Source organism: Nanorana parkeri, unplaced genomic scaffold (assembly GCF_000935625.1).
Source record: "Nanorana parkeri isolate BGI_ZX_2015 unplaced genomic scaffold, ASM93562v1 scaffold1098, whole genome shotgun sequence".
NCBI classification, from domain to species: Eukaryota; Metazoa; Chordata; class Amphibia; order Anura; family Dicroglossidae; genus Nanorana; species Nanorana parkeri.
This window is the reverse complement of record NW_017307366.1, coordinates 125,992-150,015: the sequence shown is the minus strand read 5'-3', so window position 1 is coordinate 150,015 and position 24,024 is coordinate 125,992. Positions and strand designations below refer to the sequence as shown.

General features: G+C 45.6%; 1 protein-coding gene across 1 annotated transcript in view; it reads left to right on the top strand.

Annotated features, from left to right (window-relative positions):
- MDM4 (MDM4, p53 regulator) overlaps positions 1-24,024 on the top strand; it is a 132,942-nt gene that overhangs the window by 77,217 nt on the left and 31,701 nt on the right. The window contains exons 5-8 of the mRNA XM_018567817.1: positions 37-86; positions 15,229-15,290; positions 16,453-16,528; positions 16,716-16,867. Of these exons, the coding sequence (XP_018423319.1) occupies positions 37-86; positions 15,229-15,290; positions 16,453-16,528; positions 16,716-16,867 (340 nt within the window). The remainder of the gene's footprint in view (positions 1-36; positions 87-15,228; positions 15,291-16,452; positions 16,529-16,715; positions 16,868-24,024) is intronic.

The window sequence follows — 24,024 nt, the reverse complement described above, 5'->3', positions numbered from 1 at the left end:
CTTTTTAATTTGCCATATTTTTTTGTTTCTTTGCAGTCCTTTGTATGAAATGTTGAAGAAGAACTTGTATAGAGTATCTCACACAGGTAAATTATTATTATTATTATTATACAGGATTTACTGTATATAGCGCCAACAGTTTGTGCAGCGCTTTACAATATAAGGAAGACATTACAATCACAATACAATTCAAGACAAGATGGCAAGGAGGGCCCTGCCCCTGAGTGCTTACAATCTTAAAGGGAGGGGGAAGTGATACATGAGGAGGTAGCTTTGTGGGGATGAATTGTTTGAGAAATTGATATTTCGGTGGTTAGGTTGAGGTCGGATAAGCTTCCCTGAAGAGATAAGTCTTAAGGGAACGCCTAAAGGTAGTCAGAGTAGGAGATCGACAGGTTGGGGTAAAGAGTTCCACAGAATGGGTGAGACTCTAGTGAGGTCCTGGAGGCAAGCATGGGAGGAGTTGACAAGGGAGCTAGAGAGCAAGAGGTCTTGGGAGGAGCGGAGAGGACGGTTAGGGTGATACTTGGAGACAGGGTTTGAGATATAGCCGGGGCAGAGTTGTGGATGGCTTTGTAAGTGGTTAATATTTTGAATTTTATCCTTTGGGCGATTGGAAGCCAGTGCAGGGATTGGCAGAGGGGGGTTGCAGACACTGAGCGGTTGGTTAGGTGGATAAGTCTGGCAGCAGCATTCATGATAGATTGAAGAAGGGATAGCCTGTGTAGCGGTAAGCCAATGAGGAGGGGTTACAATAGTCAAGACGAGAGATAACAAGGGAGTGGATAAGCAGCTTTGCGGTTTCATTGGTGAGGAAGGGGCGCATTTTGGAGATGTTACGAAGGTGAAGACGGCAGGATTTGGATAGTGATTGGATGTGGGGAAGAAAGGTGGTGTCCGAGTCAAGAATGACACCCAGTACCCTGGCATGGGGGGAGGGTTGGATGGTTGCGTTATCAATTATGATAGAAAAGTTGGGGGAGGGTGCACGTGGGGGTGGGAATACCATAAGCTCGGTTTTTGATAGGGTCAAAAGAGGAAACGGGGGCAATGGTGGGTCTGGTACGTGAATAGGGGAAGGTGACTGGACAGATGGCATTTCATCTCGGATTGCATCTATTTTTTGAATAGCAATGTCCTGGGCAGTGAGTGAGTTAGTGGGCGGTGGCGTTAGGGGTCATAGAGTTAAAAGTAGAAAAGAGTTGACAAGGTTTGGATGAGAGTGACAAAATAAGCCTGGCAGCACGGAGAGAGGAGTTATATTTTAGGAGGGCAGCTTTATACAGGGTGAAGTCTTGCAGAGACCTAGTTTTACGCCACACTCGCTCCAGAGTGCGGCCTTGTCTCTTGAGATTTCTGGTTTCTTTGGTTTGCCATGGTTGTAGGGGACGTGGTCCAAGTCTGCGAGTAGTGAGGGGAGCCAATGTGTCTAGGGAGGATGAAAGTGAGCTGTTGAAGACAGAAGTAGCCAGTTCAGGGCAGGACAGTGGTGAGATTTCATCATAGAGGGAGTCTAGTAGAGAAGAGAAGGGTCGAGGTGGCGAAGGTTTCTTCGGGTGACAGTGTGTTGCGTAGGGGGATTCATGGTTGGGGACAGGGTGAGAGTGAAACTGACAATGTTTTGGTCCGAGAGGGGAAAAGGGGTGTTGGGAGAGGTTGCAAGGTGTGCATACATGAGAGAAGACAAGATCTAGTTACCATCTGAGTAGGAGTGTGTGTCCATTGTCTTAGGTCAAAACAAGAGGTTAGGTTAAGAAATTGAGTGGAAGCTGGGGTGTTAATGTTATTAGCGATGTTAAAGTCCCCTCGAATGATAGTGGGTATTTCTGAGGAGAGAAAGTGGGTATTTCTGAGGAGAGAAAGTGGGATAGCCAGGCAGAGAAGTCATCAAGAAAGTGAGATAGTGGTCCAGGAGGTCGGTGTATTACAGCAACCCTCAGAGAAACTGGAGAAAATAGGCGAATACAGTGAGCTTCAAAAGAGGAGTGGGATAGAGAGGGAGGTTAAGGCAGAACTTGAAAAGTGCATTGTGGGGATAGAAGGATTCCCACTCCACCTTCTTTTCGTCCACTGGGTCTGGGTGAGTGTGTCCAGTGGAGGCCCCCATGGGGGAGGGCAGCAGGGGAGGCAGAGTCTGATTCCTGAAGCCAGGTTTCAGTGAACGCAAGCAAGTTAAAAGAATTGGAGATTAGAAGATCATGCACAGCAGTGAGTTTGTTGCTGTAAAATCACTGAACCTTCTTGTAGCGGAAAACACTTTTTATTTCATTTTCCAACCCTACTCTATTTGTGAGCCACAAACTAAAAATTTAACCCTTTTCGTCAAGAAATATTTAAGCTTCTAGCAAACTGGAAACGTTAATTATATATGTCCACCGAAGTTTGGTAAGTTACAAATAGGGGAATTCAGTGCATATACCACTCTAGACTCTAAGACCCTCACTAGACTCTACCTGGCAACTGGTAATTAAGAATTCCATTCAGTTGTTTGAAGTAATCGGATTTGGTGCCCACATTGGATGGAGTATTCCTAATTTGTTTATGCCTATGTAAAAATGTCAAGCATTATTATATTAACTTACAACAGAAAGAGAGAGTTCATCATAAGCACTTGGTGTCTGAAACCTTAAGGCCTTGTTTACAAAAGCAACTTTACGTGACAAGTGGCATTTGGCATGTGGTTGCAGTGGTCCCAGTGACTTAAAGGAGAACTATGAGATGAGTGATTTCCACTCACCTCAAAGTTCTAGCCGACCTGTGACAATGAGACTGTCACAGGTCGGCTCAGTAGATCGGGAGGTAAGCGAACAGATACCGGCGTTCGCTCACCTCTCGATCCTGTCACGGCTCTCTGACGTGACAGGGGAGGGGCTGGATTCCCCCCTCCCTGCTCCGATCCGCCAGCGCTGACTGGCGGAATGGATGGGAGAGGGGGCGGGTACAGCTGGCTCTGCCTCTAGATAGGCAGAGCCAGCTGTCACTCACGCAGCTGGGCGGATCTCAACATCGTTGTCGGGATCCGCTCTGGCGTCTCAGTATACCGCGAGCTGTAGCTCGCGGTATACGGAGCTTAGGGTAACGGGAGGACGCTAGTTTGTGTCCTCCCGTTACCCTAAGGAGAACTATGGGGAAAAACACTGACCCCATAGTTCTCCTTTAAAGGGTTTCTAAACCCTCACGTTTTTTTGCATATATCTGCTGCTAGCAAGCAGTAGATATATGCAATACGTTTTTAAAAGAATGCTTTAAAAGCGGTTTAAATTTAGGTGTGTCTTCCCCCCACGCTCCCGTCCGAAAATCTGAAAATTCTCGGGCGGCCGCAAAGCATCTTGGGGCGGGTGCATGCGAAGTTCGGATTTTCAGCCGGAAGACGAGGAGAGACGCAAGGTAAAGTATATGGACGCGTGCAACCACATGCAGACACCGTGGGACAGGAAGTGCCAGCAAGGACAGAGGAGACGGCTGAAAACTACAGGAAAGAAGATCAGATTAAGAAACACCATTTAAGGAAGGTGCTTTAATTAACATTGGGGGGGAGGGAAAAAAAATGTTTGCCTTTTATGTAACTTTAACCCTTTCCCTCCGGAACATTTTGCAACTCAGCTGGCCACGCCGTTTTTTCAATTTTTCCCATTGATTTGGTTTTCAACTGCTGCGTTGCTAGCGTTAGTAAAAAAACATATTTTCTGAAAGCACAGGCCCGGTAGAATAAAAAGATGGTGCTACTAAATTTGTAGGCCCTGCGATAATTGCGCAAATGTTTCTCAAAGTAATATTGAACCGATAAAAATACACAATTCAATTGATAAAGCACAAAAATATTTTCTGACTACATCTAAAAGATAAAACTGTATTGAGTTAATAACAACTATTTGCAAATTTGAAATTGCGCCTTTTTGCGAAAAGGTCAAAAGATTAAGGTACGTAAAACTGTAAATAAGCGACTTATGTTAAAAATTGTTTTTACGCTGTGTTGATGTTTGTGTTGTGATAAAATTATACAGGCGTATATTGAATTGCAACACAAGGTATCGCAATGCATGGACAATGCGTCACAAAGCTTTGCCATGCACTGTCACAGTTAATGTAATGTTTTTTTTAGAAGAAGAAAAAATCATGCACTGCGATGCGTTCTAACAAATTGAGGACATAGAGTGCTCAAATTTATTTTTCTGCAGTCTCAGCACTCAATGAATGGGAAGCACTCCGTACAGAGGCTTCCCATTCATTCAGAAACTGATGATAGTAAAATATTTACTATCAAGCAGTTTATGAATGGGGAGGAGACTCTATAGTGAGTGCTACTCCCCATTCAGAAATTCATGAATGAACAGGAAGTGATGTAAATCACAGCTTGTTCATTCATAACTGGGGACACATAGTACTATGGGGGTTATTCACAAAGCTGCCGAAGGATCTATCTGTAGCTTCGGCCCCAGCACCTGAACCGAAGGGCTGCTGTATGGGCTATTCACTATGACCCGTACAGCTCTCGAAGTTGGCCGAGCCGACGTGAAAGCCGAACCTGGCCGAACGTCCAGCCATTGGCCGGCCAACAGCAGAGACAGAAATTGAGGACTAAATGTATTTTTCCATTTCAAAAGTGAAATGTCAGGGGTCTGTTTAGACCCTAGATATTTCACCATAGCCCCCCACCCCCAACAATAAAAAAAAATAAATACATTAAAATGATAAAATAAATGTGTTAAAAAAACAAAAAACCCTCCCTCCTCCCACACACATAACATACACGTGCACCATATTGTGGTGTACGCCATGCACATGCGCTGCAGTGCGTTAGAACGCATCACAGTTAATTATTTTTTTTCTTTAAAAAAAATGTAACTGTGGCAGCGCATGGCAAAGCTTTGTGACGCATTGCCATGAGTTGTGATACCTTGTGTTGCAATTAAATATACGCCTGTATCCGCCGGGTTCTCAGTGTAATGACAGATTCCTGGTTACGCTGATCTGTCTCTGCAAGTGGCCGGAGCCAGCCGTGAGATGACGGCTGGCTCTGCCCACCTGTCATTAGCAGGCTGTTGGCCAGCCAATGGCTGGACGTTCGGCCAGCTTCGGCTTTCACGTCGGCTCAGTCGAGCCGAAGCTTATGCCTTCGGCTCGTCTGAGCCGCTCGGCCAACTTCGAGAGCTGTACGGGTTATAGTGAATAGCCCGTACAGCAGCCCTTCGGTTCAGGTGCTGGGGCCGAAGCTAGCCGAAGATACAGATAGATCCTTCGGCAGCTTTGTGAATAACCCCCATAATACTATGTGTCCCCAGTTATTTACAAACACTGGAGTGATCAGACGATCACTCCTGTGTTTGCTCTGCACACGGAGGACCGGTAAATATCACTGATATTTACAGATCCTCCGTTCGGCCACACAGAGCCGCTGTCATCTGCAAACTGATAAGGTGACAGCGGCTCTATGTTTCTCACTGCTTGGCCATCCTGACATTGCAGCTTCTCCCAGCCAGCCGCCGCTCGCTCCTCCTTCAGATTTTTTCTTCTGCCACAGACTCTACAAGCAGGGGACAGCAGTGGGGATCCATGGAGTCTCTCATCCCTGCCTTGAGCGGCTCCAGGAAGGGATGAGAGACTCCAGATGCAGCGGCGGGGGCGCCCGGTATTTTTGCTAAAATCGGTTACAGCTATTGATGACAGCTGATTAATTTGGTAACATTTGCCAAGTTGTGGTGACCCCCCAACCTTAAAATGTAGGAATGACGTGGCTTCTGCAGCGTGGCGGGAGAACTGACAATGCTGCGTTATGAGAGGGCTGAGGAGGACTCTCACCTAGCACAGCAGAAATCACACAGCGACCCACAGGTTGAGAACCACTGGCGTACGCCCTGTCAGAATAAATTCAAAAAAAAAAACACCCTAGAAATAGCTAGATTCCTATTGGCTATTTCACTTTGCAATAGCCAATAGCAAACTAGCTATTGCACCCGCCCTCTGCTGCTGTCAATCAGTAGTGGGGACCTGAGGAGAACTTCTGGTCCCCCTCTGCTGATTGGCAGCAGCAGAGGGCGGGTGCAATAGCTAGTTTGCTATTGCAAAGTGAAATAGCCAATAGGAATCTAGCTATTTCTAGGGTGTTTTTTTTTTTAAATTTATTCTGACAGGGCGTACGCCTAGGGGGGGGGTTTACTCTGCTCGGGAGAAAGTGTTTCTCTCCCAGGCGGCCGGGAGCCGCTATCTAATAGCAGGAGACTCTCGGGTGACCCCTGGCAAATCGTCATTCGACCCCCGAAGGGGTCCCGACCCACAGGTTGAGAACCGCTGGGTTAAAGCAACCATGAGCTTATACCATAACTGTAAATGCCAGGTCCGTACGGCATACGGCCTTGGCCAGCCGGGAGCACTTTGTTCCTCCGTATGCCGTACGTCCTTGGCAGGAAAGGGTTAATTGAGTGCTTTTGGCAAGTGGCACTTCCTGCCACTACTCATGAGTGTGTAATATCTCACATATAACAATATCGTGTATAGAGCGTATTGGTCAGGAGTATGCTCAGTCTCCCTATTATTGCTGGCCAGTGGAAAGAAATAATGGCCGTGGTCAGCATGAGATGATGATAATGCCCTATTTTTGGTGGCCAGTGGGAGGGAAATATCTGGACTTTCAGTGGTGAAAAAGACTCATGGGAATGGGATAATTAGGGATTGAGGAGGTGGGGGTGGGGCTCTATGTTTTAGACAGGACTTTGGGTGGAAAGGGCTGATGGGTGTTGGCGGGGTGTACCAACACTGAACGTAAGTTAAGGATCACTAACTATAAAAGCATAAGTCTAGTATTGACATGTTTAGTAATCACTTCCCTACGTGCTCAGTATTAAATATTAATTTTGGACACCCTCCTCCTCTTTCCCCTCTCCCGTCCCTCAGCAATAATTCTGCCCCCTCCCTCCAAAAACATATCTGACCTCAAAAAGCACAGCAAACAAAGGGGATTCCTCACAGACTCACCCTTGACTTGTGTCGTGTGACACTTAAGAGCTGAAGAGGAGCCAGGGAAGCTTAGCTTGGATTTTAATTTGATTTCACAATACAATAGTGTAACTGGAAGAGATGCTGTTTGCTGCTGTTTTTTCTGGCTGGTGGGCAGTCGCAGCGTTTGGACACAAGGGCGCCCAACAGGAGATGTAGAGCAAGTACCATGTTTTTTTGGGGGGTACTAGGTAAGTAGGGAATAGTTTAATGCTCTTTTTTTTTTCTCCCATAGGGGAGATTTTCATTCACTGTCTCCCACACGCAAACACATGAAGTTAAGAGGAAATCTCTTTTGCTGTCAGTATTATTGGGTGGGTGGGCGATACGTTTTGATAAAATGCACAGCTTTACATGAAAAGGAAGTTAACAAAAATAACCCAAAGCAATATGTATTTTCTGATGGCAGGAGACCTGTTGGGTAGAATGATTGTAGTTTCAGTGTATACCACACAGTTGATGTGCAACTGTTTATCAATTTTATATTTTTAGTTTAAAAAAAAAACTTAAAAAAAATAAAATATATATATATATATATATATCGATATAGATCTATATCTATATCGATATATATCAATATAGATTTACTCCCATTTATTTTAATGCAACAAACACAATAAAATCATCAAAATTTCTGCAAAATGTTCTGTATTATATAAAAGCCTGGTAATAGATACCAGATATGTCAAGTTTCATTTTTTTTTTTTTAAACCTTAACTTCTATCACAAGGTGGCTGACAAGCTTCTTATGTTTTTAATGACGGGTACGCTTTATGGAAGCATCAGGGGTCTATCTATGCACAACATATTTGCACATTAGGGCACACTTACTTTACAAGCATCAACACTGTTGAATCAATCTTCAGTCCCTAACTCTGCCCTCCTCTGCTGCTGATATTTCCAGGTTCCCAGGCATTCTCTAAAGCCATTACATCACTGATGATGTAACTGCGGCGCATGCATACTTTTTTACCTAGAGACATTTTTAGACATATTGTTTGCACAAGTAGGATTGGCAGATATTGTGTAGTAGTCGTTTTTAGTTCTGTCGGTTTTGGTGGAAGGAAAGCAGAGGCAATTTGTTTTTACACATTACATATCAGATCCTTCATCCAGCTGAAGTTTAGTTTTACATCTGAAGTTCTTAACTCATTTTTGTTTTATGATGTTATGGAACCAATTGGCTTGGGAGCGTACTGCCTGTTTTTTTGTCTAGTTTTGTTCAAGAAGGGCAACAGAACATGGCGGGCATCAGTAATATAACAGTGACTTGGATGGATTAGATCAGGGCTCGGAGGTCACAGACTCAAAGATAACATGCTGTGATTCAGCCAAGACGAGCTCAAGCAGTCAGTGTCTCAGATTTGAAGGCATTAGCATGAGGCTCTATAACAGAATAGTTGGGGCACCGGGGACTTACTGGGAAAGCAGGGCTGTGGGATCTTGATAATATGTGCTGATCAGTTCAGGTGCAGATGAGGGGAGGTTGGTGATACTGATGCGGGACAAAGGTAATAGAAATGATGTAGTAATAGACAGAATACACAAAGACACAGTTCAAAAACTTGAAAATAGCCAGGTTTGTTACACGCTGCACCAGTCAAAGGACAGACTGTCTTGCTACATATCTAAGGGCAAAAAATACATGTGTGATGTTATCAGCAAAGAATGTTGGAGCACATTCCGTTCCAATGAGCTGCCTGACCCTTAACATACAGTGGGGCAAAAAAGTATTTAGTCAGCCACCAATTGTGCAAGTTCTCCCACTTAAAAAGATGAGAGAGGCCTGTAATTGGCATCATAGGTAGATCTCAACTATGAGAGACAAATTGAGAAAGCAAATCCAGACAAATCACATTGGCTGATTTGGAACAAATTTATTTGCAAATTATGGTGGAAAATAAGTATTTGGTCACCTACAAACAAGCAAGAGTTCTGGCTCTCGCAGACCTGTACCTTCTTTAAGAGGCTCCTCTGTCCTGCACTCATTACCTGTATCAATGGCACCTGTTTGAACTTGTTATCAGTATAAAAGACACCTGTCCACAACCTCAAACAGTCACACTCCAAACTCCACTATGGTGAAGACCAAAGACCAGAGTCCTGGAGACCCAGGAGACGGAGATCCCATAGACCTCGTGGTGACCGGAATGGCCCTGCTTCCAGGGAGGACTGAGCCCGCTCATCTAGACTGAGCCCGCTCGGGCTAGGTTCCCGCTTTTGGCGCTTATTAGACTGCCGCTGTGGATATCCGAATGGTGCCCGGGCTACCTCGAGGACTCCCAGATATGTGCTTAGCACCAGGCCTAGTGTGATATTCCATTATGCTCACCGCCCCTTGCCTCGCCGCTGTTAATGCAGTCATGGATGCTTGACCCATCCACTGTCAAGTGGTACCTGAAGATCCAGCTGGGGAGCCGCAGATGGCTACCTGGGTGCTGTGAGGCATACAAAAACCATAGCTGGGCACTGGAACTCCCAGAGTTTCTTGCATGTTTAAATTTCTTCTAGTAATGTTTGCTGGAGGTATAAATGCGTGCCTTGAATAGGGGTGAGGGAGACACGATGGGTGGGAGATTTTGGGGACCCTCTAGTTCTCTTTTGAGGATAACCCCACGCATGGCCGGGCCAGACTGACACCCACACCAACCCCCACACCCTCGAAGAGCTGACATACAGGATATATGGGACTTTCGGTGGACGGGGGATGTTTCTGTCTCGTTGCCTACTCGCTTGGTCACTAGTTGGCACATGCCCTCCAAGCTACACTGCTCCCATGAGCCGAGTCCCTGTCAAGGATCCGCTTCAGTGGGCGGTTTGAGACCTGCAGCTAGCTTAATCTTATGACACGCTGTTATTTTTCTTAATTTGTTATATCGGCCGCTCAGGTTCGGGCCGCTCACAGATTCCATGTTTAGCTTGGAATGTGTAGCTATAGAAAAGGAAATCCACCTTTATTTTGAGACTAACCAGGCTTCCGCTGCTCGACCTCGTGTGGGAGGCACACAAATGCATGACTCTGGGATTTCTGATATCCCAGGGCTCTCGGCTCAAGAAGATCCAATTGGCTATGATCGTTGAATTGACCAGTCGTATCCGGGCCCTAGGACACAGCCGCAAACAGTCCCTGGCTAGGTCAACTCTCTCGAAACTCTTGGCGCTTCGGGAACGCCTGCAAGCCCTTTTCCAAGATAAGGTGAAAGCCCAAGGGGCCTGGTTACGCAAAAACTTCAACGAATGGGCAATCAAATCGGTAGGCATTCTAGCAGGGGCCCTTAGGGAGACATGTCCCCGCACAGTCGTGTCCTCGAGTGCGGGAAGAGTCCTGAGGGAATCCTGGGAATTCGTGCAACGTTTTCAGGAATTCTACTAGTCGTTATATAACTCATCCCCATCGCCCACAGGCCAGGCTCTAACAGATAAGCCCAGGCCATACACTCCTATCTTGAGGACTCTGGCATGCCTCGTCTCACGCAAGAGGCCTGTCTCTTGCTAACTGGTCCTCTGGAGGAGGTTGAGCTACATAAAGCATTGACAGTCCAAACCTCATAAAGTTTTGGTGGAAGGAAAGCAGAGGCAATTTGTTGCCTCATAAAGCACCGGGACCTGACGGCTTCACGCTTTTCTATTAAAAACATTTCACCTCCCTTCTTACACACCCCTTCCTCAAGGCCTTTAACTCGGTTCTAGAAGGCCACGTGATTCCGGCTGACACATTACGGGCAGCCATTACGGTTATACCGAAAGATGGAAAAGACCCCACCCAATGTGCTAACTACTGCTCTATTTCCCTGCTAAATGTAGATCTAAAACTGTTTACGAAGATTCTAGCTAATAGACTGCTACCCCATATGCCAGGACTAATCCAAGCTGACCAGGTGGGGTTCATACCGGGTAGGGAAGCTAAAGAAAACTCGACACTCACCCTGAGTGCCGAAAAAGCGTTCGATAGGGTAGACTTTGTGTTTCTGAAGACGACCCTGACCTACATGGGGGTTGGGATCGAGTTCTCCAGATGGACTATATTCCCATCCGACAGCTCATGTACGACTAAAATGAGGTAGCTTCTGCTGACTTTTCAATGGCACGCGTCAGGGGTGCCCACTATCCCCCCTGCTGTTTGTGCTGACCCTGAAGCCCCTTTTGTGCCACATACGAAACAACACGAACTTTCCTGGACTCACTGGGAGGGTCAACCCATAAAGTGGCAGGGTATGCGGATGGAACTACTCCCTTTTTTTTTTTTTTTTTTGTGACGAGCCCAGCTACCTCCCTACCAAACCTTCTTGCAGAATTAGCCCATTACAAATCCCTGTCCAATTTCATGATTAACTTGCAGAGGCCAGAGGCCTTAGACCTTAACGTGCCCAACGCGGTAGTGGAATCCTTTTTCTTCTTACTTCCCGTTCAAATGGGCTCCACATAGTATTACATATCTAGGGATCTTCCTGACACCTTCCCTAGGAGGGATCTTCCCAGCCAACTTCACGCCATTCCTTACCCAGATAAAACTTGATCTACAGCTTTGGACGAAAAACATATTCACCTGGTTTGGCCGGAATAGCATCCTCAAAATAAATGTTCTGCCCCGGATCCTCTACCTCCTCCAAACTCTGCTGATACACATCCCGACTAGCTTTCTGAAAAATGTGATGGCAGAATTTGGCAGGTTCCTCTGGGCACAGAAAGGCCACCGTCTTAGCCAGCTGCTTATGTCTAGACCTAAACATAGAGGGGGTATTGGGTTCCCTGATCCCTTATACTATCACAAGGCTGTTCATATGGCAGGATACTAGATTGGTGCCGGGGGGGGGTCGGAAAAGCGATGGATCCCAATGGAACAGTCCTGTTCCACAATTCCCTGGGGGGGGCCTACCCTGGCTAGATAAGAAATCTATCGGCCCCACGCTGGCCATCTGTAGAGCAGATAAGACTTGCTGTAGGTCGGACGTATATCCTTCCCTGATGACCCCTGTGCTGGGACACCCAGACCTACCCATCTCGGCCCCTGACAAGGAGGTCAACTGTGTAATACAATCAGGCAGTTTCAAGATATACCATTTCTGTGCAAGTATGGGGCTCCTACCTAGTAGAGACATTCAAACATGCTCCAACCCTCCCATGACCTTTTTGGAAGGCACTCCAGGTGCGCCATTTCCTTACCTAAACGGTGAGACGTCCGCAGGATCTGCCACCACTGACCCCCTTCGAAGAGAACTGTTTGAAGAAGGGTCCCACCCGCCATGGCCTGTCAGAATCCTACCGTTTGCTCTGCGACCCACCTGACCTTCCGCACCTGGTGTATATATCTAAATGGGAACGAGATCTGGAAACCACTTTTACTCCGCCCCAAGTTGATAGAATCTTTCAGATGACACATAAAGCTTCTATATCCAGCACTATCCAAGAAATGGGGTTTAAAATTCTATCCAGATGGTACAGAGTCCCAAAAACCTTGCATAAAATGTTCCCACAGTGCTCACCACTCTGTTGGCCTTGTCATGAACAAGAAAGAACGTTATTGCATATATTCTGGTCCTGCCCTTTTCTCAGGGATTTCTGGGATAAAGTGGCCGAGGTTTGCAACACACTGACAGGGGTTAGTTTTGGGTCTGACCCGGCTGAATACCTCCTACACCTGGCTACCATGCCCTTACGCCGCTATAGGAGATCTCTCTTGCATTTACTCAGTGCGGCGAAAGTGTGCATCCCCCGTATTGGAAGCGCACATCTGCACCACCGATCTCACTGTGGCTGACCAGAGTCGGAGAGATCTACAGAATGGAGGATCTCCTGGCTTCTGCTAACCACAGAGTTACCCAGTTCAATTGCACCTGGTTTTACTGGACAGAATTCGCTACATCCCAAGAATATACTGCCCTACTAGGGGACGTGTGAAGAATGACACATGGGTGACCCAAGGAGACAACTGACCTATCTGGGATGGACATGTGGAGATATGGGACCTCATCCATTTAATGTAAGCCTATAGATAGGAGCTAACAAGACATGTGGCAGAAACACATGGAGTGACCAAGACCCGCTGGAGATTCGTGGAGAACAGTCTGTATGCCCCCTCCCTACTACCTTTTCATCTTTTTTTTTTCCTCTCTTCTCCCCCCTTTTCCTATATCTCGACCTTTTTCCACCTTACTCGCTCTTTAATATGGATATGCTATATGTTTAATGTCATCTAAATGGTGGGGGGGGTACGCTGCTCAGTTATCCACACCACCTAACCCTCAATTTACCTTCTTCTTATGCTGATTATTGTAAATGTTCAATGGTCCACAGCAATAGGTTGTAAAGGGTTAATGTGGATTACTTATCTCCTGTAGTTTGTCTTTACTGGCAGCCGTCTCCTCTCCCACTCTTATCCCCCACCACCTCCGTTGCAGAGTCTTCTGCCTCTCGTATCAGTTTAGTTTCAGTTTCGTTGTTCATTCCTTGTTAGCTGGGGCTATGCAGGGCTGTCAGAGCTAATCCTCCTTCGTCTCTTATCTACTGATTATCATTCTCCTGGGTTAGACGCCGGAGCTCTCAGCGTGCTCTCAAACGTGCACGTCTGCCCGCGGCCATCTTGGATCTGACCTGGTTCTCTAGATTGTTAGTCTGCCTATATGTTTAATGTTAACTGATCATACATGGTCTAGCGAGGAAGGCTTATACCGACTAATGGAATGTGATTGACCTTTATGATGTTTGTCCTATGATGCTTTACTGCTATAGTGGATTTCCGTGACCTGCTTTCTTGTACACTATGTACGACTGTTATTTCTCTACTGTATTGGAGAAGAAAAAAAAAAACCTGCAGCTTGAAGTCTTTTCTTCACATTTTAAACTAAGACTTGCTTACTTCAATCATTGTTAAGCTGTGCTTGAAGCTGTTGTCCTGTGAGCCGCCTCTCACAAGCTGTTGACTCTGAGAATCTTGTCTTCTGATTCTGTTGTGGCATTGGGTCTGCCAGATCTTTCCCTGACCGAGTTTCCTCCAGTTCCCAAGTGCCTTTTTAATGGTGTAGGAAACTGTACTCATTGACACCTTGGCTTTCTTTGCAATTTCTCTAAAGGAAAAGCCTACACTTTGAATGGTTATAATGTTCTGTCCTTTGTTAACTGCCACGTTCTCACCATTTTAATAGCAATATACTACTTTCAGCAGTACTATACTTTCCAAATATTGCTTAAGGTCCAACACTGCCTTTATGCAGATAGAGGGCTTGGGAGTAATCAACAAAAGCTGGGACACCTGTAGGAATTGTTAGCCTAAATATTTTAGGCCTAATTTACTTTTGACCGGTAGTGTATTTGCAAGGGATGCACCGATACCAAGTTCCATACTCAGTACAAGTACAGATACAGATACAGATACTTTTCAAGCTCCAAGACTAGACTAGAGAAAAATTCAAAAGTTATGAGGCAGCTGTAATTTGCAAGGAGCACACGGAGCTCCTGGGATTTGTACATCTCTGTTTTAATGTATGATTTTGTTTTTATAAATATAAAGGGATGCACCAATACCATTTTTACAAGTACTGATATTTCCCCAAGTACTGATACATTTTTGTTTGTCATGTGACAGTTTTTCTAAAACAATACAGACTAATGATTTCATGACAGTGGTGGAGCGCCAGAGCCAGGTCCCAGCTTGCAACCCTGGTAGTTCTCATGAAAATGCCAAGTATTGGTACTGGTATCTGAAAAGTATCGGTGCATCCCTGGTATTTACCAAACTGTGCAGTCGATACACCCCTCACCCACAAGTTGTCTTTTAATAGTGATGAAATTTAAACCCATAACGAGAAAGAAAATTGTGTATACAAGTTATGTACATATGTGCTGGCACCTTTTCCCTTTTTTGTGCTCCTTTTGTAGGTAAAAATATCTATATAACATTTTACTTTGCTTGCCTTGTGTAAGTCAATTTTTTTTTATAATTGGCTGTTGGAAAATGTAAATATGTTTATACTGTTAAAATTCCATAGGAACATTACTAGTTCTAACCATATATGGTCTTCATACATGCAATATCTATATATTTGTGCTGTTACTGTAATCTGCTTTACAGCTGCTCTACAGGGTTTTATGTGTGCTATGGCAGTGGTTTGTTCCCTGTTGCAGTAACGAGTTGGTTTTGGCTTGGAGTTTTTTTTTTCCGAAGGGCTAAATTTTACATTACATGGATTTAAAGTGCATATATTACTAGGGAAGGGTTTTTTTTTATCCACTTCACAGATGCTGCCCAGATTTCCTCAAGAGACCAAAGACAGGACTCGGGCGGTTTGGAGCATCACAAGGTAAAATCTGGTGTTTGTTGACCTTGTACAGAGCCCCCCTTCTCTGTACCTGCCAGCGTTGGCTCTCCAGACCGCATTTTCAAACCGTTAAGGTTCCACTGGAGTCCATCGAGCAGGGACAGAGTTACCCATCTCTGTTCCTTAATACTCGCAACTTCCTTTTCAGAGCTGTATTAAAGATGCAGCAGTTTTGTGCCGGCCACCAGTGTAGCGGTCTTTTATTACCCTCTTTTCAGACAGTTCATTGTTACATTTTGTATGCAATAGTCACCTACTTAAATGTTTCACACATATTTGGAATACTGTGGACAGACATAGGTAATGTCATGCTAGTTTTTGTGGATGAGTACAGTGACTACATATTAGATAGTAAGTGCCACTCTTGTTCTTTCCATTTCAAAGACACATGATTATTAGTGCAGGCTGTCATAAGATTGGTGCCAAGGTGTTGTAATATGCTAATGCGATTATTTGCTTACATGGTAAGCAGTTCATCCGATTAACACAGTTCACAAGGTTTCATAATGGCATTTCAGAACTTTGCGCTCATGCAGATGTTCATCTCCCTAAAAGTACAAATATGTTGTGTTTTGAGGCCTGGTTCACACTGAGCGTTTTGTGGCACTTTTTCTGCCCTAAAAAATATTCAAAAAAATCCCATTAATTTCTATGGCCCTGTTCACATCTCAGCTTTTTGTTGCAATAAGCAAAACGTCTGTCCCTAGAAAAAGTACATGAGCTTTTTTTTTTTTTTGGCATATTATAGGAAACACTTGAAACCGCGCGTTTGCTGTGTTTTTGTGTGTGTTTAACTTACGTCTGCCAATTAACATCAATGAGCTAGAATCTGCTCACAAAGACGTGCGACTTGATTATGCGCATAAAAATTGCACTAAAACGTTGCCTAGGTGTGAACCCAGCCTATAGGAGATGTATACTGGAGCAGAGTTGTGAACCAGAAATGTATTCTGACTTAAGTATGCTTGAATGTTATGTACATCTGCAAATAACCTACTATCTTCTTTAAAGCTGTATGTCATTTGCAAAGCGAATATACAGTTACTGGACTAGGTGGTCGGTACATAATTGCTGCATCTCTTTTGTCCATCCCCATTACATCAGTGTTACATTTTTCTTCTATAATCATTTTTTCTTCTGACAGAATCCTGATGAAAATAAATTGGTAGAGATGGATGAAACAATTTTATCTTCTTCACTTCGCAAGCGCCTTGCAGAAGGTATGTTCTGCTAAGACCTTCTAAGTTATAAATATGTAGCATATAATACATTTGCAAGTCGATTTAATTCAGATAATGTTGCTCATTCACTGCAAAATAAAGTATGGGTTCTATATTTGTTATAATTATAAATTCACAAATTACTTTACCATTCTGTTTTGTATGGTGATCACTTGCTTTTTTTTAGATAATGAAAATCCTGCCGTTTGCAAACAAGCTCGTCTGGACCTCTCATTTGAAGAATGGGATGGTGCTGGACTGCCTTGGTGGTTTTTGGGAAATCTCAGGTCGAATTATAACCCTTTAAGTAATGGATCTACGGATATTCCATCAAATCAGGTAACATGCAATGTTCCAATACAATATTAATTTGCAGTGCCTTTGACAGACCCCCACACAGCAAGTAGTTGCTAATCTTTTAAGACTTACTCCCAGATGTTCAAAGTTTGGGTTGCCTGATGGCTTAATTTTTTTTTACCAAGAAAAGCTGTTGAACTTGTTACATAGTACACATAGTGTACATAGAGGTCAGTTAGTAGTAAGAACAACACAACTCTTACATAGGCAACAGGAGGAACAAAACTAGTGTGGTAGTAGCTGTGTCCCTTATTGAACTTATTAATTTAATAACTCTAGCTGTTGAATTGACAGTTTACACTTTCAGCCTTGTGAATTGAGGGATAACACCTATGATGGGATTATGAACTGTAACTAGAACAAGGTGGTTCCACAAGTTTCACACCTGCTGTTCCTAGATAATTACCGTGTTTCCCTGAAAATAAGACACTGTCTTATATATTTTTTGGCTCAAAAAAACACACTAGGTCTTATTTTCGGGGGATGTCTTTTTTTTTTCTTTAATGTATAACAATCCAAAGTTAATGCAAATCCAAATTGAATAATCCAAAATGGCAAAGTTAAGAATAGGGTGATCAGGGCAATCAGGGGGGCCATACCTTTCCAAGAGCAATTTGGTAACCAGAAAAAGCGAAGCGCACTTTCACTATAGATTCCTCGCAGGTGTAGTGCATTTAAGATCACTCCGCCTGTGACATGAGTCGGCGCTATAGAGAAAATATCAGCTTATGCAGCTCTGCTCCCTGTGCTGCCGCCTCGCTTCCTCTAGTGCTGGCTTCATTGGCACCGCTGATTCTTTCCCGCGGCTCTTCAGGTTCCCCCTTATGCCACCACCGGCCCTGGGAAAGGTCACAACTAGGTCTTATTTTCGGGGTAGGTCTTATATTTTAGCAATTCCCAAAAATATTATTAGGTCTAATTTTCAGGGAAACAGGGTAGCAACTGCCCTGGCACATTCCATGGTAACTGGATTAAGGTGTCTGTGTGAATGTAAATGCTGGGATATGTTCCTGACACTCCTTACAACTGAAGTAGTTCCCTATGATCCAAGGCATAATTCTGAATGATCCACCAGGAAATGGAGGAAGCCAAAGTCGCCATACCCTTATGGGGACCTTCCAAGATAATGCAATATTCAGCCTTCTGGAAGGGAGATGTAGCATTCAGATAACCCACCCTGACCACATCCAATGAATACAAAGCAATTTCCTTGGAAAGTACCACCATCAGGCAAAGCGATGGGAGAACTATCTCCTGGCATTTGAGCCAGAGGGTCCAGCACAAGTACACAGGATGTGAATAGCTAAGATACCAAGGTATAACATTTCAATGCTATGCAAATACAAGGTCTGAAATGTCATGTATTTTAGACTCTATGCACTATTTGATCTGTCAGATCAATGAGAGAAGATGGAACTGGTTATCTAAGAGACTTGTCCATTCTGTTTTGTATGGGACAACAGCACCAAGGCCAGCGCCAGATGGATCATCAATCCCTCAATCCATTTAATAAACCTAGCTATAGACTCCAGCTTGCTACCCATAGAATCCTTAATTAGGGCAATGATTATTCCTTTGGAAGAATTAGCTTTCTTTTAGCCTGGAAACGTGGATCCACCATATGTGGGGATCACCCATTTCTAACAGTCTTCCACAGAGGGGTATCAGGCTAAAAAAATGCTTTGGCATAGCAAACTGTGGAAGCTCCAGCCATTTTCTTTCTCCTGGTGCACTAAGCTTGCTACACACTGCAACTGGCACTGCTGTGCCTCTGCACAACCAGCACAGGGAAGAGAAATCTCTGCACAAGGCACTGTGACATAGTTTCTGCCTTGGACACTTGAAGATGCTGAGTACCTTAGTTTTATTCTAGGCACCCTGGTGTCAGGGCTCCACCCTGACTTAACTGGTTTGCAGCATTCAGGCTTCACTGCCATTCCACCAACCTGTGATTCCTCCTTTGAGCAGACTGTATAACGTTGCTCACTACTCCCAGGCTCCCTCTTATGGCCAAACAGGAGAGCATCATCTGAGAGAGTCAGATGGGAGTTTCCTGTCTCTGAGTGATGTCATCCCACTCACTATTTAAACTGCTTCAGTCCAGTCTGACATTGCCCTTGCGTGGTTTTGCCTGCTTGTGCATTCCTGCTGCTCTGTATATTGTGATTGCGCGTATGACCCGATCCAACTGACGTTCTCTGGTTCCTGACCTGGCTTATACTACTACCCACTCCGGCTCCTGACCTTGGTTTGTTCCTGTTTATGAATTTTGCTTGTTCCTGTTGACACTCTTCTTAACCCCTTCATGACTGAGGCCTTTTTTTAATTTTTAGCACCCATGTTCGACAGCTGGTGATAGACTAATGTGTGTGTGTCCTCTTTGGCAGTGTGCTGCAGGGAAAGGAGAAGTTTCCTAAGGTGTAAAACCTGAAGGTACAATTGTTCGGGATCCGCTGCGGCGTCTCAGAATACCGCGAGCTGTAGCTCGCGGTATACTGAGCTGAGGGTAACGGGAGGACGCTAATTTGTGTTACCCTAAGGAGAACTATGGGGAAAAGCCCTGACCCCATAGTTCTCCTTTAATAAAGTATTTTTAACTAGCACCTTATGCTTTTTTGGTTTTCATTGTGCTCTGACAACTGGGGGATCATAGGTGCAGGGATGTATGGGTGGCGGGCTCAATGGCTACACAGCCTGACAACGTTTTGGGTAAGGTTCTCTCCCTTCTTGGGACATGGTTTGCTCTGCCTCTTTTCCCCATCGCTGATCTGTGGGGATTCCTCAGACCACTGGGGGCAAAATTGGGATACCTCACTGTTGTGGAAATTTTATTAGGATGTGTTTTTAGTATATTGTAATATTGTCATCATATCTCTGTGTCGGGTTTGCAGCACTGAGTGTAAACCATTGGAGTTGATATCTTCCTGTGGATATATGTGGCAGAGCAATGGTTTCTTAGTAAGTGTATGGACGCCAGCTAGGGCCCCTGTGCAATATGCAGATTTATTGGCCTGTCATGCATGCACTTGCTTTGAGGACATAGTATTATTTAAGCTACATATCTGCCTTTTTGATGCGTCTGATCAGCGCGCTGGAAATGGTATGGTCTGGTGGCGAGTAACTCTTAAGGCCTGGCTAGTAGCTCAGGACTTGAAATTTTGAGCCCTGGTATGGCATGGTCCCTGCAGATAAACTCGCCTTCATGAGAATCATAGTAACTTTATTGGGCATTGCTCACTGAGCAATGCTGGATAAACGTAGCTCCAGTGTTAATGGGAGATTGTGTTTGTGGGTCTGGAAAGACGGCGGCTAGAAAAACATGCGGCTGTGCACACAGGTTTAATTCTGTGCACACAGGTTTATGGGCTATGCACACCGCTTCCACTATGATACAGACATACACTCCCTTTTCTATTGTATACATGTGTTTTGTTGGCTGGCTATGATGTGTGACATCACTTCCTGTGTGACATATATAAAAATAAACAGAGATCCTGTGCTGGGGGCTCTTGGAAGAGAATCTCCACCATGAAAGCATCAACTTTTCTTGACTCTATAGAAGTACCTCCGGTCCTTGCTCGAAAGAGCTTAATACAACTGTGCTTTTAAGCGCAGCGGATTAATATGCGCAGGCAGTGTATATTAATTTCCAAAACATCTCCTTCTCGCTCGGCGATCCCCTTCTGTCTTCCTTTGCACCCCCCAAGTAAGAGGCTGCTTGGAGGACTTAGGAAGAGGACATGTCTCTTGACATCTCTCCTAAGCTTAAGGACACCATTTCTGTCCCTGTAGATGCATAGCCTACTTGTTTACATTTAGAGCTGCCTACGGAAGCCTTGCGCAAGGTCACACGTATGGGTTCTTTAAAATGACCAAACCTTCTGAAACTTTATCTGTGCCCTCACTTTTACCGCTGCTCTTATATGGTGACTGTGATGATCCTGAACAATTGTTTAGTCCTCCCAAATGGTTTGCTCACCAATACCCTATTGAAGAGGGTTTCCTTAAAATATGAGCTGGCCCTGTCGTAGATCCAACTCTCGTGTAAACAAGACGTTTACTGTACCTGTTTTCAAGTACCATGTGAACAATAGGTTAAAAGACCTCCTTAACCACTTTTCTGTATATTTTTGACAGTCGTGCAGGCGTGTAGTACACTCTATGCAGGATTTTAAATTGTATGAGTCGGTCACGAACGGATACCAAGTGAGCAAAGGGATAATCCCACACCTCCTCCCAGGCATCATCCGAGAGATCCGTTACATCCTCTACCCACTTCAGTCTGCAAGGAAGTTTATGGACACCCGCTGTAGATGACAGGGCCTGGTATACCAGCGATAAGGACTTTTTTATACCCTCTCGCCGAAGGAGTGATTCCAAAGGCGAGACGCTAAGTGCGCAGTGAGATCCCCCCATTTGTGTCTGGTAGGCATGCCGTAGCTGAAAGTATCTAAACAGGTAATTGTTCGGAAGCTTAAATTTCCCCTGCAGTTCTGCGAAAGATGCCAGCGAACCGGTCAAAGTCATATCCCCCACGGTCTTGATTCCCCTCTCCGGCCAAATGTGGAAGTCTGGGATAGCCATAAAGTGTCGCAGTTTCGGGTTATTCCATAATGGGGTATGTGGCGATATATCAGTATTTTCAGGATACAGTAGTTTGCGCACTTCATCCCAAGCCTTGAGAGTTGCTGTCATGGACACTGTCATAGGGTATGGCGCCCCCACCCCCCTATAAACCAGCCCGCTCAAGGCTGCGTATGACCCGACCGATGCTGCCTCAGTCACTACTGCCGCATCACTATCATCCGTGGTTAGCCAACGATGAACCACCACCATCTGCCCAGCTAGATAGTATTTTTTAAGGTTGGGTAGTGCCAAACCCCTCTGGGCCCAGGGCTCCTGGAGGAGACTGAGCTTAACCTTAGCAGCAACAGCAGCTAAACAGGGCACCCCCAAGATGATAACTCCAATGTAGCTCACAGGAAAACCACAGGCCCTGTTCACCGTATGGTACGGTGGTATGGTATCCAGCCAATCTCCCGCCTGTACTGGGGTGTCAAAGAAATGGACCGTGCCCGAGTGCTGGATCCGCAACCTACTCGGATAATACATGCCATATTTAATTCCTTTCTCCCGGAGTCTGCGCCGGATCTCAACAAAGGATCTCCTTTTCTTCTGTATCTCCGCGGAGAAATCAGGAAAAAAGCGAAGTTGCGCGTTTCCACATCTCACGTCAGGGCCTCTACGAGCAGCGGCCATGACTTTATCCCTGTCCCTGTAGTTCAGGAGGCGAGCCAGAAATGGACGCGGAGGGGCCCCTGGCGGTGCCCTACCCGTGGGAACTCGGTGGGCACGTTCAACCACGAAAGTAGGGGGCAGCTCATCCAGCCCCAGGACCCTCTTAAATAATTCCTCAGCAAACTTCACCGGATCTGCACCCTCCTCACCCTCCGGCATCCCAACAATGCGCACATTGTTCCTCCTCATGCGGTTTTCTGCATCGTCGACTTTGGCAGCCAGGAGATGGACAGTGCGCTGCAGTTCTGTAAGCGTAGCAGTATGTCCATGCACAGTGTCTTCCACCTCTGACACCCTGGTTTCTGCGGTTGTGATGCGGGTACGGATCTTATCCAGATCATGGCGGATCAGAGTGCACTCTGCAGCCAGATGATCAATTTTAGCTGTGAGGGTGACTTGGCATCCCTCAATCGCCGCCAGTATGGCTGATGTCCTAGTCTGGCCGGGGCTGGTGTATTCGGGTCCCCGGGCATAGACGTCTGCGGCGAGGCAGCACTCACCCCCTCCGCGGCACCTTCCTCCATGTCCAGCCGCTGTACAGGAGACGCAGGGACGGAAGCCGGGGGGGCCAAGATGGCGCCGGCTGATCCCACGCCTGGGCCCTTTGCCTTACGAGCGGATCTCCGAAGAGCTGCGGCCCGCCGACTAGACTTAGCGGACATAAGTCTTATCCCGGGTAAGTCCTGCACAGGATGGGGGACAAATCGGGCACCGAAATTTCGTCAGGCAGGAGAAATTACAGGATATTAGCGCTGGAAGCGTCGGAGCTCCACCAAGGCACATGTGGTCAGCTTCACATCGTAGCCACGCCCCCTCACATCGTGAGCGGGCCTTTTTAAACGTCCACTCAGCCATGCCCATTCGCACATTTAAAAACAGGCAGTGGTGCCTGTTGACATACAAGAGATCCGCCGGCGGATCACTTGTATAAGCTGCCAGTCCGTGTGTGTCCACCATCCCCCCCACCCCCGCGCAGCCCGCTGTCACGCTGGTGCCGGGCTCCGCTGTGCCCGTTGCGAGCCCAGGACCAGCATAGTGGCTCTGTGACGGGATCAGAGGGAGATAGTCCATGGTCCCATCGCACTCCTGACCGCGTGAATCCCTTCAAGAATTGGGTGCTGCGGTAGTCAACGGGTGGCAGCCGTAACAATCGTGAGCTAAAGCAGAGACACCAGCACTCCAAATTTGCAAAATACGTCTGTACGTTTATTGACGTGCATCGTGGTAAAAAACAACGAACGTTTCGGGGGTCACAAAGGATCCCCTTCATCAGGTAAAACATAGTGTAAGTGCACATAAACACAGCTGATATATAGCCCCAACCCTAATCAGAATGGCCAATCGTCAACCTCCACATTGACCCCATGACATCATGTTCCCGCCAATTTTGATAGCATTATAGCGACCGTTTATAAAACACAATAAATCACAATATATGTGATATAACATGCATACATTCGTCTGGAAAGAAAAATACTTAATATATGTTTGCCTAAAAGGAGAAAAAACTAGCGATATACCCTAGCATCAATCTTCCATACATAATGGATCGCATTGAGCACAGCTTGGGTCACAGGCCGACCATCCAACACACCAAGCTGAGGACGTTTCTCTGTTTATATAAAAAAAAACTGGAAAATACGACAATAGTAAAGTCCGTAGACATAAAGTCTCATTCAAAGAAAAATTATCAGAGGGAGATCGCTGCTTCATCAGCTTCTTTGGGGGGGTCCTAGGTCACAGGGGTCTTGGAGACCCCTGATGTCTCTATAAAGAGGACCTGTCACATCCTCTTTGCGATTACATAGGGGGTTTTCTTATCCACCTATGTGATGGCAATA